This window comes from Papio anubis, chromosome 5 (assembly GCF_008728515.1).
Source record: "Papio anubis isolate 15944 chromosome 5, Panubis1.0, whole genome shotgun sequence".
NCBI classification, from domain to species: domain Eukaryota; kingdom Metazoa; phylum Chordata; class Mammalia; order Primates; family Cercopithecidae; genus Papio; species Papio anubis.
The window spans coordinates 36,450,663-36,468,823 of NC_044980.1; the positions used below are offsets into that span (position 1 = coordinate 36,450,663).

Consider the following 18,161-nt stretch of genomic DNA (forward strand, 5'->3'; position numbering starts at 1 on the left):
CATTCGTCTGGGCTTAGATTTTTTATATATGAACCGAAGGCACAGGCAATAAAACAAAAATAGGGAAAAGCGATTGTGTGAAACTAAAAAGCTTCTAATCTTTGTCTTTCAATTAGAATTTTTGGACCATTTCAAATTAATTTTATTATCAATGAGGTTGAATTTACATCTGCCATACTGCTTTTTGTTTTATACTTATCACATTGCTTTGATTTCTTATCTTGTTTTTGATAAAATTAATTTGTTTTCATTGTATCTTCATTATTATGTATTGATTTAAAAATATGATAGCAATTGCTTTAGAGTTTGTAATGTACATCTTTAACATATCAAATAATATTGTGCTATTTCAAGTATAGTATGAAACAACATATTTTCCTTCGTCCTCCCAACCTTTGCAATTATTGTCCTACATTTTACTTGGATATGGTTATAAAACTCAAAGTACATTAGTGCATTGTTTTTTACTATTTTTGCTTTACATCAATTTATTTTTTAAAGAGATCTAAACATTTTTAAAAATGCATTTTACATTTGTAATATTCTTTGTGTAGATTCAGATTTCCACTTTTGTCATATTTATTCTACCTACGTCTTTTAACATTTATTTTAGTAGATGTCTGATGGTAGTGAATTGCCTCAGCTTTTGTCAATCTGAAAAAGTCTTGAGTTCACCTTATTTTTAAAATACATTTTGACTGGCTATAGAATATTAGATTGACAATTAATGTTTTCTTTTAGAACTTTAAGGATGTTGTTCCATAGTGGTTTGGCTTATATAGTTTCTGGCAAGAAACTTACCTTATCTTTATTTTTCTGTATTTTAAGCTTTTGAAATTCCCCCTCTGGGTCATGTGGCGTTTGTTCTACCCTCCCTTACTGACAGTGCTCCTTCACTTAGGACTGTGAGTACAAGGGTATTCTACACCTCTGCTCCAGGACTAGGCTATTGTTGCTTGTTGCTTGGCAAAAGCTCAGAAACAGACAGGTGTATTTCTACTTCTCCCCTAGAGGAATGAGATCTTCGCTTGGGCTCTAGAGAGGGGTATTATTCTTTTAATAACTTATTTTTCAGTGTGTTTTCTGGTGTATGTTAAAAACAGTGCATTAACACATGTAAGTGATTTACGAATACGTGCCTATATAGGGGGCAGACATTCAACAGTTTGGCTGATCGGGGGTAAAGTCAGAATAATTTGGAGGCCACTTACTGCTTTAGAGGGACGGAATTAGTAACTCTGATCGATTGGAAGTAGAATTTGCCTCTCTCTGTTCAATTTGATGACAACATGATTCAGATGGTTTACTTTATTTCTGTGAGTAACCTCATTTATAAATAGAGAATCTTTTACAGTGCATGTCTTATTTTATTTTAAAATAATTATGAGATTTATGTGCCAAAATGGTGAAGCAATCTTTATGGACTCTTCTCTATTTTAACCGTCCCCCCCTTTTATCTTTTAATAAATGAAAATCTCCTGATCCTTTTTAGGACTGTGAGGACGTGGGAAGTTGAAAATCCAAAGAAGCAAAAAAGTGTGTTTAAACCTCGGACGATGCAGGGCAAAAAAGTCATTCCCACTACGTGCACATATAGTAGAGATGGAAACCTCATAGCAGCTGCCTGCCAGAATGGAAGCATACAGATCTGGGACCGAAATTTGACTGTAAGTTAAATCTTTCCTTAGAACATGGCCACCTTAAATCTTTCCTTAGAAGATGGCCACCTTACAAAGACAAACGTGTTAAAATATTATGAAGGTGAATTTCCTGCATATAGACCTAATTTAAACTTCAATGTTAGGTGATCAAACATCGAGATTTTTGTAGTATAGTATACAGCATTTCAGCAGACATTTCAACTCTGTATTTTTCAGCACATATTTTGTTTTTAAAATAAATGTACTCTTTTAGTATAAAATTTAAAAACCATAGTGCAGCTTATTATATGGCATCTCAGTTTATTTGATTTTGAAAGTGAAGTGTTTAATAGTAGTATAAAGCAAGACTAAGCAGAGAACTAGAAAATACTCTTTAAAAGATTTAAGAAAAATGTGAAAAGTCCAAGATGAGCCATCAGTTGTTTTGTAGTTATTTTTCTAGTAATTTAAGTAATATTTTAATCTTCTATGACATTTCATTTAGATAGGTTTCAGGTTTTTTCTTTACAGTTTCAGACTATTAGTAGAATAAATAAAGTTTGGAATTGGAAGGAATGATAGAATCCATATAAATAATGAACACAAAAGCCCTTGGCTAATTCTGTCAATTACCAATAAGCTGTAAAAAGCTTCTTGTTTTATGTATGGGTGGTAAAACAAAGATGTTTGTTAAATGGAATGAGTCTAGACACCAGTGTTAGAATAAAATTCTACACAAACACATTTTGGATATCTTTATTTTATAAAAGTTTCTGGCCAGATTAGTCAGTAAATGTTTAGTACATACTGTAGGCACTACTCTAGGCACTGATAATACTTATCAAAAATTCCTGTCCTCATGGAGTTTTCATTCTAGTTAAATATATATGCTTATATTCCACCTTTGTCTATCAAACATTTACATTTTGAAGGGGATCCCAGGAAACACAGTTGTTTTTTCAGGTAGATGTGTTGGAAGAAGATTAAAAAGTGATGATAGACGGGAAAAGAATCCATACTGATAATGCTGAAAATATCTTTGACATTTTCTGTTTGTCAGATCTTTTTATTTCTGTTTTCATCTCTACTGTAAACCTCATAAAGCTTCATAACAGCATAGAGATCTTAAAAACTTCTTTGAATTGTAAACTGAGTTTTAACCAAGCAGTAAATTTTTTAGTAACTGGTTTTCATCATCTCTGGGTGCTGTTGACTTAAACACAGAAATTATAAAACATGCAATTTTCTTGTGTAGCTTTAATAGTAGTGTTTTTTGTATAGTGTATATATATATATGTAACTTTCTCTTAGAACCCATATATTTTTATAAAGTTGAATATAGTTTTTAAAGATTTGTCTTGTGTATCTTAAAATAAGGAGTATCTCCTATTTTCAGTTTTATAGAAAAAAAGACCATTGGAACGCCACTTTCTAAGAAATACCTCTTAAAGCCAATCAGCTAATTACAGTCTTTGATTGTTTTGTTAGAATGTATTTAATAAATGAATGTAAGTTTATTATATCTCATTTGTTATATTTTATTCATATTTTTTACATTTGGATACAAATGTGTATCAGCTGGAAACAAATCAAGGTGAAAAAAAAAAAAACTTGCCAGCAGGAAACACAGCTTGATTTGAAAACAGATTTTTAAAAAATTCCTTTCTTTCTTTTTTTTTTTTAAAGACAGAGTCTTGCTCTGTCACCTAGGCTGGAGTGCAGTGGAACGACCTCAGCTCACTGCAACCTCTGCCTCCCGGGTTCAGACAATTCTCATGCCTCAGCCTCCCGAGTAGCTGGGATTACATACAGGTGTGTACCACCACACCCAGTTAATTTTTGTAGTTTTAGTAGAGACGGTGTTCCACCATGTTGTCCAGGCTGGTCTCAAACTCCTGACCTCAGGGATCCACCCACCTTGACCTCCTAACATGCTGGGATTACAGGTGTGAACCACTGCACCCAACGTGGATTTTTAAAAAATTTCTTAACTTTTTTTTCAGCAAGAAAAAAAAACCATCCACAGGGAAATACTAAAGCTGAAGTGAGAATGCCCAATAACAATAGTTTTTCCATGCAGTAGTTAAATAATTATATGACAGATAATGGTTAATCTGTATTTTGAGATGATTAAGTAAAACATTCATAATTGCCATATTTAATCCTGGAATTTTCATTAGACGAACTTGAACTTTAGTAAATTAAACAAAACGTATTTCTTTAGAAGTAAGGTATCTCCATTAATGATATATTTCTGTGTTGTCAAGACCTTACTCTAGAATTATATTGGTCAGTACGCTAGCCACTAGCCACATTTGACTACTTTAGTTTTAATTAAAATAAAATATAATTAGAATTTCAGTTTTGGCCACTTTTTGGGTACCCAGTAGTATCATGTGATCAGTGGCTACTTAATGAACAATATAGACCATTTCCATCATTGCAGAAAGTTCACTGGACATTGCTCCTCAAGAGGAGTGGTGTTTGCCCAAGATTCCTTTTATTCGTATGATGATGGTCAGCCTTTCATTTGAGAAGAAGTCCTCTTCAGAGAAGCTTCTGTGGATCTGCACTGCCTCCTTGGTTCTCTGCTTCCCATTCACTGGCATAATTTGAGCAACAGCAAGTCATCTGTTGCCTTGGCATGATGTGAGAGAGGGGGACAGAATAGTGGGAGATGACATTGGAGTGGTAACGGCATGCACTCTGATTTTGCACATGTTAAACCTGTCAGTCTGCAACACTCTTTTTTTTTTAAGACAGAGTCTTGCTCTGTCCCCCAGACTGGAGTGCAGTGGTGCAGTCTCGGCTCACTGTTACCTCTGCCTCCTGGATTCAAGTGGTTCTTCTGCCTCAGCCTACAGAGTAGCTGGGACTACAGGCATACGACACCACACCTGGCTAATTTTTGTATTTTTAGTAGAGATGGGGTTTCACCATATTGGCCAGGCTGGTCTCAAACTCCTGACCTCGTGATCCACCTGCCTCGGCCTCCCAAAGTGCTGGGATTACAGGTGTGAGCTACCACCCCTGGCCATTCTACATCACTCTATTCATATGGCATTTTCTCTCCCTTCTTTCAGTTCAGAGGACTGAAATTTCTTCTCAGTAAGACCTTCCCTGACTACACCATATTTAAAATTGCAGCCTTCTCCCTGGCGTGGTACTCTCTACGCCTTTTATTTTCTTCCATGGTGCTGATAGTTGTCTGACCTGCTGTACTGTATGTTTCACTTTTTTTTTCTTTTAAACTTTTGAGACAAGTTCTCTCTCTTGTTACTCAGGCTAGAGTGCAGTGGCATGATTACAACTCACTGTGGCCTTGACCTCCCAGGCTCAGTTGATCCTCCTGCTTCGGCCTCTCGAGTAGTTGAGACCACGGGTGTGCGCCACTATGCCCAGCTAATTTTCTTTTTTATAGAGATGGAGGTCTCACTATGTTGCCCAGGCTGGTCTTGAACTCCTGGACTTAAGCAGTCTTCCCACCTTGGGCTCCCCAAGTGCTGGTATGACAGGCGTGAGCCGCTGCACCTGGCCCTCTTTATTGGCTGTTCTAGTAGGATATTGGCTGCATGAGGGAAAGGACTGCTGTCTGTTCTACTCCCTGCCGTATTCCCAGAGCAAGGACAGTGCCTACTATATACCAGACCTTCAGTAACTATTTGTTGAATGAATAAATGGATGTATGTATTCTAAAATAGTAACATAAAATGAGATGGTCAGTTTAGTTCTAAGAATACATTTAATGAATAGTAGCATTAAAAAACTATCCTAGTTATATGAATACACAATGAGATAGAGTTGGGTATGTGTACGAGTTTTGGGGTAGGGGGAGAGGAGAAAGATATTGAGGTAGTTTTTGGTATATTCTTAATGATATATAAATATATTAATCTGTATATGTGACTGATTTTGGATTTGCTAATAGGCAAATTTTTAAAAACTATGTTCATGTCTCTTTATAATTTCTGGGTTTTCAAATAATTCAGCATGTATAGTCTCATGAATACCTAATAACTTCTGTTCATATCAAAACGCCTGTCACATTTATTCTTTGACTTTGCACAAAGCACTGTTTCTGTGTTTTATTATCTATCAGGAATCTACAATATACTAGACTCTTGACTAAAATTACATACTGTATTTTCTTATCTTGCAATTACTGATTGTAGGCTAAGTTTTTGTCAGGAAAATTGGGATTCATTTTATTCATGGAGTGTTGCTCTCCCTAGACACAGGTGATGGAAGGGAATAATATTTGAGGTTGTTTGATTTTGCAATAGGCACCACTAGCAACTTGACCTCCCCTCTATCTGACGGCCTCCTATTGCCCTTTTGGCCTGCAAGCCCTTGCCCAGATTCTTGGGCTGTTCTTTTTGGGAAAATCACCACACAGCGCAATGCCTTACCAAGAAAGCCGCAAGATTTCCCCAGCTCAGTTAGCTGTTCAGTGCCCCCATTTTCAGCCATGCCAGAAAGTGGAACAGAGGAATCTGAGACAAAGACAGTAATCATATCAGGAAATCAACTTCTGGCAAATAAGACAACAAATATGAAGAAGAGAGAAATATCCAGCACACAGCAAATCTTTAAATGTCTCCAGTTGCTGCCAGATAACCCATGTTAAAAGATTACTTTATGTCCTTCTACACCCTTCTTCTTATTAATACATGTATTTACAGATATATAGATTGGGCGCAGTGCCCCACGCCTGTAATCCCAGCAGTTTGGGAAGCCGAGGTAGGCGGATCACAAGGTCAGGAGTTCGAGACCAGCCTGGCCAACATGGTGAAACCCCGTTTCCACTAAAAATACAAAAAAGATTAGCCATGTGTGGCGGTGGGTGCCTGTAGTCCCAGCTTTGTGGGAGGCTGAGGCCAGAGAATTGCTTGAATCTGGGAGGTGGAGGTTGCAGTGAACCGAGATCGCGCCACTGCACTCCAGCCTGGATGACAGAGCAAGACTCCGTCTCAAAAAAAAAAAAAAAAAAAGAAAAAAAAAGAGTTTTGTTTTTATGTAGAGAGAATTTGAAGCTTGCTTTTTAAATTTGAAAGCATAAAATAGTAGATATAGCTTGATTTCTTTGCCTTTTTTCAAAATGTCTTTATTTAAATGGGATCCTGTAATTTTACCTACATGAAATATGTGCTTTTCAAAAAATGTTGGTTTTTTGGTTTATTATTACTTTATTCTATACCACTCCTCTCCTCTGTCATTGTCCCATTCTCTATCCCTTAATGCTTGTAAATTACCTGATCGGTATCCTTTTGTGGTTTTCTCCATATCTGTATATCTGTATCTCTTCACATCTGGAACATTTCAACTGGTATTTTTGAGGAACTGTCACCTCACTGAGAATAAGACAAAAGAAATTTAAACCTATAAGTAGTTTGTAAAAAATTCAGGGAATGATCTGTGAGGTAATTTATGACCAGGTGCTGCTTTGTATAATGCCCATCATGTAGAAGAGTTAGGGACAGCAGAGGTCAGGTGGGGAGTCATAGGGCCTCTGAAAGGTGCACAGTTTGGATGAGCAACAGGATTAATGGGGGTTACAGAGTAATAATGTTCATTGTTTACTAAACAAAGCAGAAATAGTGAGCTATTCTGCATATAAAAATGATACTAAAGGATCTTTTGAGATTCTTACTTCCCAAAACAGTCTTGAATCTTCTCTTTAGAATCACCAGCAAGCTAATTTGATATAATGAAAGAAAAGTAAAGCAGAATAAAGATAATGTTTTGTGGGAGAGGTGGCACTTGAGTCCCTGGATGCTCTCAAGTTACTTAAAGTCTCTTAGAAGTCACTCCTCACTGTTGGACACCATCTGCTGTGCCTTACATTAACAATAATTTTCACAATTAAAAAATTTAGTAGTTTTTTTTTTTGTTAGATTTTTGTAATGCAGCTTTGAACATTCTTCTCTCACACCTCAAGTAAACGAATTTAAGACAAATTCTCATACTGTTTGTTAACTACTTTCTGTAGCGATATGTTTTTAATGGCTGGTAATTGCGTCTTTTTGTTGCTTTTGGGATATTCTTATGAAGCTGTCATAACCACTAAAAATGAAAGCAGTATTTACTTTTTTTTTTTTTTTTGAGACGGGGTCTCGCTCTGTCACCCAGGCTGGTGTGCAGTGGCCGGATCTCAGCTCACTGCAAGCTCCGCCTCCCGGGGTCATGCCATTCTCCTGCCTCAGCCTCCCGAGTAGCTGGGACTATAGGTGCCCACCACCACACCCAGCTAGTTTTTTGTATTTTTTAGTAGAGACGGGGTTTCACCGTGTTAGCCAGGATGGTCTTGATCTTCTGACCTCGTGATCCGCCCGTCTAGCAGTATTTACTTTTATGGAGGTTCTCTGTGTTTGTGTATTAAGCCAGATTATTAGCAAGAAGGAAGAATTTTATGACAGCGTGCTCTTAATATTTTCTTTATATTTTTCATTATTACCTATTAGAGCAATCTAAACTCCCTAAACTGAGTGTTAAGCTGTTGGTATTCAAGATTTTGGAGATTAAAAAAAAATAATGCTTTGAAATATTTTTAGCATATAATGCTTCCAGTCTTGTTTGTGATAAAGTTGTCATCTGTTGCATAATTTTAAAGTCATATGACTTTGATTTGGAAAACATTTTATTACATAGTTATTCATTATTTACTGCCGTCTGCAACTGTGAAGATGCTTGAAGAACTCATTTCATTTCAAAATTTTCATTTGAGAATATTTTGATTTCGGCCTTTTTTTAAAAAAAAAACTTCTTTGACATACCATTTTAGCTATGAATCTTGGGAATGATGTATGGAGAGCTTTTAAAATTTTGATTATTCTATAGTCGATAAGTATCCTTTATTTCCCTGATAGTGATATCATCAAAGACTTGTATAAGTTAAACATAACCTCGAATGGCTAAGACTGTGCTTGCAGCCCAGACTAATGACCTCATCTCGATGTCTTCTCCTTTCTTTCTGCAAAGACTAATCATTTAACAATAATTCACAACTTTTACCTAATAATAGGTTTTCAAGTTAAAGTAGCACAGTATTCACTATAAGGAGAGAGAGAGTAGTTGTAGGGAAAAAAAACACTATATTTTATTTTTTAAACAATTTTTTTAATACCAAATGATTTAGAGAATGTTTCTGGTATCTTCTTTTGAGAAAAAAGATCATCTATCTCTGTGTGAAATATAAAGAGCAATGCTAGAAATTCAAAGTTTTGTCCCTTCAATAGACCTAATGCTGGGAATCTAGAAGAATATCTATGTATATATTGACAGCTAAATGTCTACTGCATAGTTCTATAGCACATTTTATAGATGACACCTGAGATATACAATTACATTATATTTTACTTCAGATTTCGTGTCTGTGAGTCCTGACTTTCCTAAGCTCCTGTTCTTCTCATTTTCTTTATTTACAAAATGAGGGCATGATCCCCCCATGTCATGTTATTTTGAGGATTATATTAGGTAATATATGTAAAACATTCAGATAGGACATGCACATAACAGGTTCTTAATAACTGCTGGTCTTCCTCTTTTTTCTTTTTAACTCCTAGGCTACTTACAGTTTTTATAGAATGGTAAAGTTAGACCTAAAGATACTATTTAACTCTGGCTGTGAACATCTTACGAATCCAAGTTTGACGGATTTCTTGGTGACTAAAGGTTTGGTTTAGGAAGATAAAGAGTGTAGGTGCTTTGCTCCAACCAGTCATTCATTGTATGCAAATGTAACTACCATCAATAAGTAACAATGCTGTGGACCCACGTTTTAGTTATGCCTGAGTAGATACATGAATTATAATGACCTTTTTACAAATATTCGACAGAACACGTATGACATATTAACTATTCTGTAGTGCTTTCACATGCCTATTTTTCAGTGGTTACATTTCCAAAAAAGTATATCATTGATTCAGAACACAAAAATAACCATCAAAACTGCAAATTACTTGCAGGCACTAAACTTAAATTCAAATTTTTCAATTATTTTCATAGAGTTATATAAAGTTTTAATAATAATGCTCTTGTAAATAATGCTCTTATAAAATGCTCCTGTAAATGCTTTTGTCACACATGCTGTTAGAAGCAACATTTACTAAATGAAAAAATACTGGCTTTTGAAAAAGTTAGGGTAAAAGGTTTTTGAAAAATATGGATGATTATTATCCTTATTTTTTAAGACTATGAATATATAATAATTTAAGACTTCCAGTTAAAACATGGCAGGTTAAACACATTTGTTCAACCATGCTTCCTCCTGAAACCTCACTAAAGTGACAGGAAAGGCCCGTTTTAAAGCATAAACCCGAATGGATGAAGAGAATTAGAGAGGAGATGATAGCAGAAAAGAGATATCAAGATTCATTTGTAAGCTGTAAGCCAGATGCATAAATGGTATGTGACTTAACCACCTAGAGAAAGCTGAAACCTTAGCCGTGATTGGAGAAGCCTGTAAAAGGCAAACCGATTTGTCTTATAATTCCCTCTGCGCTGTGCAGCCAAATCACTGCTCTCCTTTTACCATCACAGAAGACAAAAGAATTACTTTTAAAGTGGGCCTAATGAAGAGACCCTATATTCCAGGCAAAGAAAATCTTCATGTAGAGTTGTTTGTCCTCTCCTTCTCCCCCTTTGTTGTTATTGTTGTTTTTGTTGTTATTATTATTATTGTACTTACTGAGTACTTACTGTGAGCCAGGCAATATTTTAAGCACTTGTAATATTTTATTTAATCCACACAGCAACTCTGTGATATAAATGCTGTCATTATCATTTTACTGATTAAAACAAACCCAGAAACAAAGAAATTGACTTGCCTACTAAAAACTACAGTTAGTATGTGGTATAACTGAGGTTCAATCCCAGGCAGTCTGGCTTAAGAGTCTATATTAAGGGTCAGAAAAACTATGGCCATGTACCAAATCTAGCCCACTACCTGTTTTTGTATGGCAAGCTAAGAATGGCTTTTACATTTTTAGATGGTTGTATTATTTTTCTATGGCTGCTGCAACAAACTACCACAAATTTAGTGGCTAAAATAACAGAAATGTATTATCTTACAATTCTATAGGCTAAAGTCTCATTGGACTAAAATCAAGGTGTTAGCAGGACATTGTTCCTTTCAGGAGGCTCCAGGGAGAATGTTTCCTTGCTTTTCTAGTTTCTAGAGGCCACCCTTATATCTTGGCTCCTGGCACGCTTCCTTCATCATCAAGGCCAGCAACGTTGTTGAGTCCTTCTTACGTCATAACACTGCGACCTTCTGTTCTCCTTCCCTCTGCCACTTTTTAAAGATCCTTGTGATTACATCTAGCCTACTCAGGTAATCTAGGATAATCTCCCTATTTTAAGGTCAGCTGATTAGCAACATTAAATCAATCTGAAACCTTAATTTCCCTTTGCCACATAAGGTAATATATTAACAGGTTCCAGGGACTCAAATGTGGAAATCTTTGGGAGTGTTACTCAGCCTATCATAATGGATTCAGAAAATCAAAATAAAAATATTTTGTGACACATGAAAATCAAATTTCAGTGTCCATACATTTTATTGTAACAGCCTTGCTCATTCATTTGTATATTATCTGTGACTGCTTTTGTATCATATTAGCAGAGTTGAGTAGCTGCAACAGAGGATATGATCCTCAAAGCCAAAGATACTTACTAGGTGGTCCCTTACAGAAAAAGAATTTGAACCCTAACGTAGAGTTTCTAATTTGGCTTTTAGTGCTTTTCTCTTCGGTAATTAATGGTAGACATGGGATCACCAGACATTTGGAGAAATCCTCTAACATGAAATACAGAAACTTATACTAAACAGAATAAGTAAGTCAGAGGAGAGAGAGACAATGTAGAAAACTGAAGAAATTTTCAAGGAAAAAACCCCTATAATTGATATTCTCAGAGAGGAAATAGAGACTAGTACAACCAAGAAACTAAAGCAGATTGCTACCAAAAAATCTGAATGTTAAGAGATTAAGGAAGATCTCTTGCAAAATAAATATTTGATTGGAGTATAAGGGAAGGAATCCCTAGGAATATTAAAATCTCCTGGAGAGTATATATAAATATAGTCGAGGAAACCTAGAAAGTAGAATAAAAGACAGTGATAGAAAGAAGATACGAAACTTGCAGTGTCAATTCAGGGTCTAGTATTTGACTAGAAAGTTCTAATGAAAATATAGGAGAGGAAGGATGGAATTAGGTAAGAAAGAGTTACTAAAAATAAAGAGGTCTCAGAACTGAAAAACATGACTTTCCAGAGAGGAAGGACTCATCTGGAAAGAATGAAAAAGACGCACACCAAGCCATGCGTCATGAAATTTCAGGACACCAGGAATATAGAGAAGATTTTACTCACAGGGAATACAATAGGAAACACGTGACACAAGAATAATAGGACCATGTAATTTGGGATGTTGGTAAGACAGTTGCTTAAATGTAAGACCTTAGATTCCGTATTAGTGCAAAGGGATGTCGTCTTTCTCATTTTTCTGTTGAGGTGATGAGATATTTTAAGTTCAGTAATATTACTTTCAGTGACTGCTCACCAAATCTTCTTAACTCTGTCCTAAGCATTATTCATTCCAGACATACGTTCAGCTACATGTGGAACAACCCACCAGGATTATATGCCAGAACTTAAGCTCAGTATACCCAAAACACAACCTGTCTCTTTTAGAACTCATTCTTTCTTTTGACTTTGCTATTTTTATTATTTTTCCATTTAGAACTTCAGAATATTCCTTACCTCCTGTAACCAGTTGTCAGTCTTATCAGTTCTGTGTTTTAGTGTTTCTCACATCCACTCCCTCAATTTCATCTCTCGCTTTCATTCTACTTCATACCTTTATCATCTTTAACTTGTGATGCTGGATATCCTCACCTTTCTCTGTCCGTGTTCTGATAAACCTAGCCCTGGTTTAAATCACGTTAAACGCAATACTTACTACTTCAGTACTTGTCATATGCTGAATAAAGTTCAAATTTTCTCAGACTGACACTTCCAGCCTTTCAGTTTATACTTTTTTCCACCCTTTGAGTATCTTTCATAACTTTCTCCATAAATCAAAACACTTGTTTTTTTTTTTTTTTTTTTTTTTTTTAACACAGGGTCTCACTCACCCAGGCTGGAGTGCAGTAGTGCAATCTTGGCTTACTGCAGCCTCTACCTCCCAGATTCAAGTGATTCTCCCACCTCAGCCTGCAGAGTAGCTGGGACTACAGTCGCTCTCCACCATGCCCAGCTAATTTTTGTAGAGATGGGTTTTCGCCATGTTGACCAGGCTGGTCTCAAACTCCTGACCTCAAGTGATCTACCCACCTCAGCTTCCCAAAGCGCTGAGATTACACATGGGAGCCACTGCACCCATCCTAAATAAAAAAACTTTTTACTCAGACTAGATTATACTTTGTTCCCTTATGATTACCGTCTGATTTACTGCCTTGGTGCCTTCTCCTATACTAAACACTCCATCCTATATGCCTCTCCCACAAGCCCCCCACTGCTGGTAGAAATAGCCACCATCCACTATCCAACATCCATTGAAGAAGGCCCAATCACATGCCATTCCCTCTATGATGCTCTGTTAGGGACTAGAAGATTACATATCTAGGGATATTAACCCTGAAAATATTTTGTTTTATTTTTAGTTTGCCTGGTTGTTTATTTTGTTTCTCTTTAAGATTAATATGGTCAGGGACTTTTTGTCTTATTTGCTGTTTCTCTGTGTCCAAAATGAGCATGACATATTAATAAATATTTGTTGAATAAATGAGTGAATGCTATCAGAGCATTATAGGTTTTATGTTAAATGGGTTTGGTTTTCAGTTGCTTTATTGTTGTTTTTAAATTTTAAATTATTGTTCCTTAAACTTACTATCAAATAAGTGCATTTTATAAGTTGTTTGTTTGCTTTAGCCGTCACATGTAGGCTATAAATAGATAGGCTAAATACTACCTATTTGCATCAGTAGTATTTTTAGCCTGTTGCTTTCCAATAATTAGATTTTAAAGCATATAGTTTTAACAATAAGCGATACTTACTGAACACTTACTTTGTTCCAGGGACCGTTTCAAGTGCTTTGTATATGTTTTAATTCGTTTAACCCTCAGAACAATATTGTGAATTAAGTACTACCATTAACTATGTATTTTAGGTGAGAAAACTGAAGTACAGCAGTGAAGGGTTTAACAACTCACCCAAGGTCATGCATCTAATAAGTTTTGGAGCCAGGAACTCTGACTCTAGTATATGCACTCCAAAATTTCACTGCTATATGGTTCAAAAATAAATGACCCTGTTGGGAATATTCTAAAACAAGATTGTGGTGATGGTTGTACAACTCTGTAAATTAACTAAAAATCATTCAGTTGCACACTTAAAATGGGTGAATTTTATGGTCTTAAATTATAATTTGATAAAGATGTTTAAAAAGTGGGTGATCTATATTCTTATTAAAATGGATTATAATTTTTTTCAATATTTCATGTACAGTGGAACTTTTAGTCCTGAGTTCTCTTGCCACTGGAATATGGGAATGGGTGAAGTAGGCAATCTGTGCCTTGCCTAAGTTGGCTAAGGACACAAAAGTTTATATGTCACTGTTACGAGCTCTTTGGGGGTGAGAATTTTTTCTTCCTTACCTTTGGATCTGTTGGTATGTAAACCATGCGTAGCAGGGACTTGATAAGTATTTGTTGAATTAAATCTCAAGAGCTTTATTTACCTGCACTGTAGATACTTAAATTGTATCCTCAGAAATCCTGGCTTTCATAGTCTAATTTTAAAATATAGATCTTGTGCAGTATACTTAAAAGGTAAAACATGTACACTGCCTAGATGCATAGATATTAACATATAGAAGGGAAAAATGTAACTGATGAAAACATTATGTATAAAACTTTGTAGATTAATCTGATTACATATTGATCAAAGTTGCTTGAGAAAGCCAGAAGAAAAATTGAATTAACATAAGTATTTACTTATAAAGATTTTTAAAAGTCTTCTGAAAACATTGGAGCTCACGGATAAAGTTGGAAGAATTAAAATTTTCTGCTAAACGTGGCAGAATAGAAAACATATGAATATTTATGGATGTGTATTGATATTTAGGACAGAAAAAATGGAAATCAATCATGAACCAAAAACTTCAGTTTAAAATATATCCATAAGAGATGCTGTTATAGAGTCAAATGTGTAAATATAAGCAAGCAGTTAATATAATCTTATATTTTCATTATGTTGAATAAGCAGATTCAAGAGAAGGATGTAATTTCACTTTGTCACTATTTAGTGACTTGAATGTAGTCAAAATATAAAGGTCAAAATTTAAAAAAAATTATTTAAAAAATTTATTTTAAAAAAGTAAGATTTTGTTTGTTTGTTTGTTTGTTTTGAGACTGAGTCCTGCTGTGTTGCCCAGGCTGGAGTGTAGTGGCTTAATTTCAGCTCACTGCAACCTCCGCCTCTGGGGTTCAAGTGATTCTCCTGCCTCAGCCTCCCAAGGAGCTGGGATTACCAGGTGCCCACCACCAAGCCTGGCTAATTTTCATAGTTTTAGTAGAGTTGGGGTTTCATCATGTTGGCCAGGCTGGTCTCGAACTCCTGACCTCAAGTGATCCACCAGCTTCAGCCTTCACATAGGGAAAAGTGAAGGAGGAAGTGGGAAAAGGTTGAGGTGGGTGGATATATCAGATCAAATAGGGCTGTTTTGGCTATGTAGAGTTTGGATACTCTTCTGAGGGTAATGAGAAGCCATTACATGGATGTTAGGAGAGGATTGGCATTATTCAAGTTACATTTTTAAAAGAATCATTCTGGCTGTTCTGCATGGAGAATAACTACAGGGAGAGAATGGTGGAAGCAGGGTGACAGATGAGGGGCTATTTTAGGCATAAAGGTAAATTCCTGGACAAGGGTTTCAGTGGTGAAGGTAATGTTTGGATTCTGAAGATTTTTTGAAGCCAGAGCTAACAAATGGATAATGTAGGCTCATTTTTTACAGTGTTTTAAATTATGCCTTTAAAAAAAAAGGAGCTGGGCAATAGATAATTTAATTTGGAAAATGATTTCATAAAACACATTTGCTCGTTCCTTGTCATGGTGCCTTATTCTTTAATGGTTAATGGGCTCTTTGAGAGTGAAGAATTTGGGTTGCATGAAATAGGGGAAGCATGTTTTGAATTTGTGTTATTCTAGCTAATTTTGATCAGTTAATTTTATTTTTATTATTATCTGGTATCATTTGGCAACGTGGAGTAAATGCTCCCTAATTCTTAAACAAACAAACACAAACAAAAAACAAAAAAACTTTTGGCATGTTACAAAGCACAATTAGTCCTCTATGGTTATCTGGATAGGGCTATGTCATCTAAAATGGTCAGACTGTCTGCAGGATGACCATAGTCTCTAAAAAGCCTATATAAGGGATGCCTCTCTCTAGTAGAGATATTTCCTGAGCCATGTTTCTCAGCATCAGGACAGCTATGATTTATTTTGCAAGCGGACAAGGCCAAACATTACTGTTTTAACTATTATAAACAAAATAGTAAATGTTAAATGTTCACTTAATAGAGCCACTAGTAGGGCTTTTTATATATACAAAGTAAAGTCTGAGCCAAAAATGTGAAACAGTTCTCTGGTCTGTGTGCATTCTCTTTTAACCTACTCTTTGATTCATTGCAACTGGAGAAGTGATGCAACCAGTGATGATTTGCACTCCAGAGCTCTTGGTGCTGCAGTGAGTCCTCCTGTTTTGTTTTGTTTTGTTTTTTCTTCTACTAATTACCCAAGCCATAGTAATTTATCAAATTTCTTAAAACTGTTCAGAAATGTTTATTATAATATGTTAGTTCCAAAATAAAGAGCTTTGCAAGATTCTGTTAAACCTCAACCTTTTAGAATATTTTAAAATATTTACCAGGTTTTTGTGTGTGTGTGTGTTTTTGTTTTTGTTTTTTAAAGCAGAGATTTAAACCGGTAATAGTCCGCAAAATGATACAAAACTATCTTAAAAATGTGGAATGCTTCACAAATTTGCATGTCATCCTTGCGCAGGGGCCATAGTAATCTTCTTTGTATCATTCCAATTATAGTATATATGCTGCCGTGAACACAGTGTTTACCAGTTTTGTTCTTTATCAGTTTTTATGGCTTTCAGCTTTAGCCTACAAAGTTATGCAAGGATCAAATGTTAATTCAGATATAATTTTAAAGTTACTTCCCCAATTTTTTATAGTTAATTACAGAAAGGACTATTCTCATTGAGTGGTGTTTTCACTGAGTAGTCTGTTTTTGTTTGTTTTGGTTTTTTTTGCTGCTTTGTTGTTTTTTGCCATCAAGGTTTTAACCTGGGTAGTAAACACTGATGCTGCATTGATGCTCATGGGGCAGGTGGCTAAGGAGCCAATCACTGCATTTGTCAGGTAGTAACCCTGTTTTATTCTGAAAAACAGTTTTTATATGCTTTCTATTTGAAAATATAGCAGAAAAGACCTATTATACTTGTCTTATAAAGCTGTATTTTTTTAATCGCAGAAAATTAGCATTTTATATTGTGACTGACTATACACATATCTTTGCACAGACACACAGGCATATATGAAACTGAAAAAGGAGTTAACCATAGCAATTCCTATTGCAGTGTGCACTCCATTTTTTTGTATCCCGATTTGTTCCATATTTAAAGTACTGATCATAACCTATTACATTGATATTAGGACCCACTAATGAGTAAGAATTCAGAATTTGAAAACCACTTCTAAAGCATGCCTCAAATATAATTTGATCTTTTCAGAAGCCTTGTGAGATAGGCAAGGCTAATATTAACCCTTTTCAAACATAGCTAAAGCCTACACTTTGAAAACAGAAGTTGGACTAAAGAATTGAAAACAGAAAAAATGATTTAGGGTGTTGAATGAGCAGAGGTCATCATGAACACAGGGTACACTTGAATGGTGATGGAGAGGAAGAGGGGCTGCAGAGATTTAGAACAGAAAGCAGATGGATGTAGAAGATGTTTTATTTGCCTCAGGATTTTTGCCTAAGCCCTTGAAGACATCTGGTATGCCACTAGAAATCACCTGAGGCTAAAATTTACCAGATTGTTGGTATCTTGAAAAGCTACCAAAATTAGTTTGCAAGGCTCTACCCATCAGCTTCTTACAGTCTACCTCTAGACATCTCATCTATACCATTCCAGTCCAATTTCTCGAGGTAAGTCTATTTCCCAAATTCACTTATTTGCATACTTTTATAATTTTTGTCATATGTATACATCACCACATTTTTTAAATTGTTAGAAATGGATTTATTTATTCCAAATAATTAAAAAATTTGAGATTAACTTTAGACATTAATCATTTAAAGCAAACAATCATTGGTATTTAGTGTATTCACAATGTTGCAACCACCAATTCTCTAGTTTCAAAAGTTTCATCACCCCATAAAAACACCCCATACCTCTTAAGTAATCATTCCTCCTTCCCCCATTTAAAAAAGAAACATTCTA

The 18,161-nt window shown here is 35.5% G+C and overlaps 1 protein-coding gene and 1 non-coding gene across 6 annotated transcripts in view; one reads left to right on the forward strand and one right to left on the reverse strand.

The window, feature by feature from the left end:
- WDR70 (WD repeat domain 70) overlaps positions 1–18,161 on the forward strand; it is a 381,158-nt gene that overhangs the window by 220,759 nt on the left and 142,238 nt on the right. For all 5 annotated transcript variants that reach the window (XM_003899590.5, XM_017959497.3, XM_021939307.2 and 2 more), the window contains one exon: positions 1,493–1,667. In XM_003899590.5, coding sequence (XP_003899639.2) covers positions 1,493–1,667 — 175 coding nt within the window. The remainder of the gene's footprint in view (positions 1–1,492; positions 1,668–18,161) is intronic.
- Positions 16,664–16,767, reverse strand: LOC116275053. Its single transcript, XR_004184026.1, has one exon. It is a non-coding gene; the product is annotated as a U6 spliceosomal RNA (small nuclear RNA).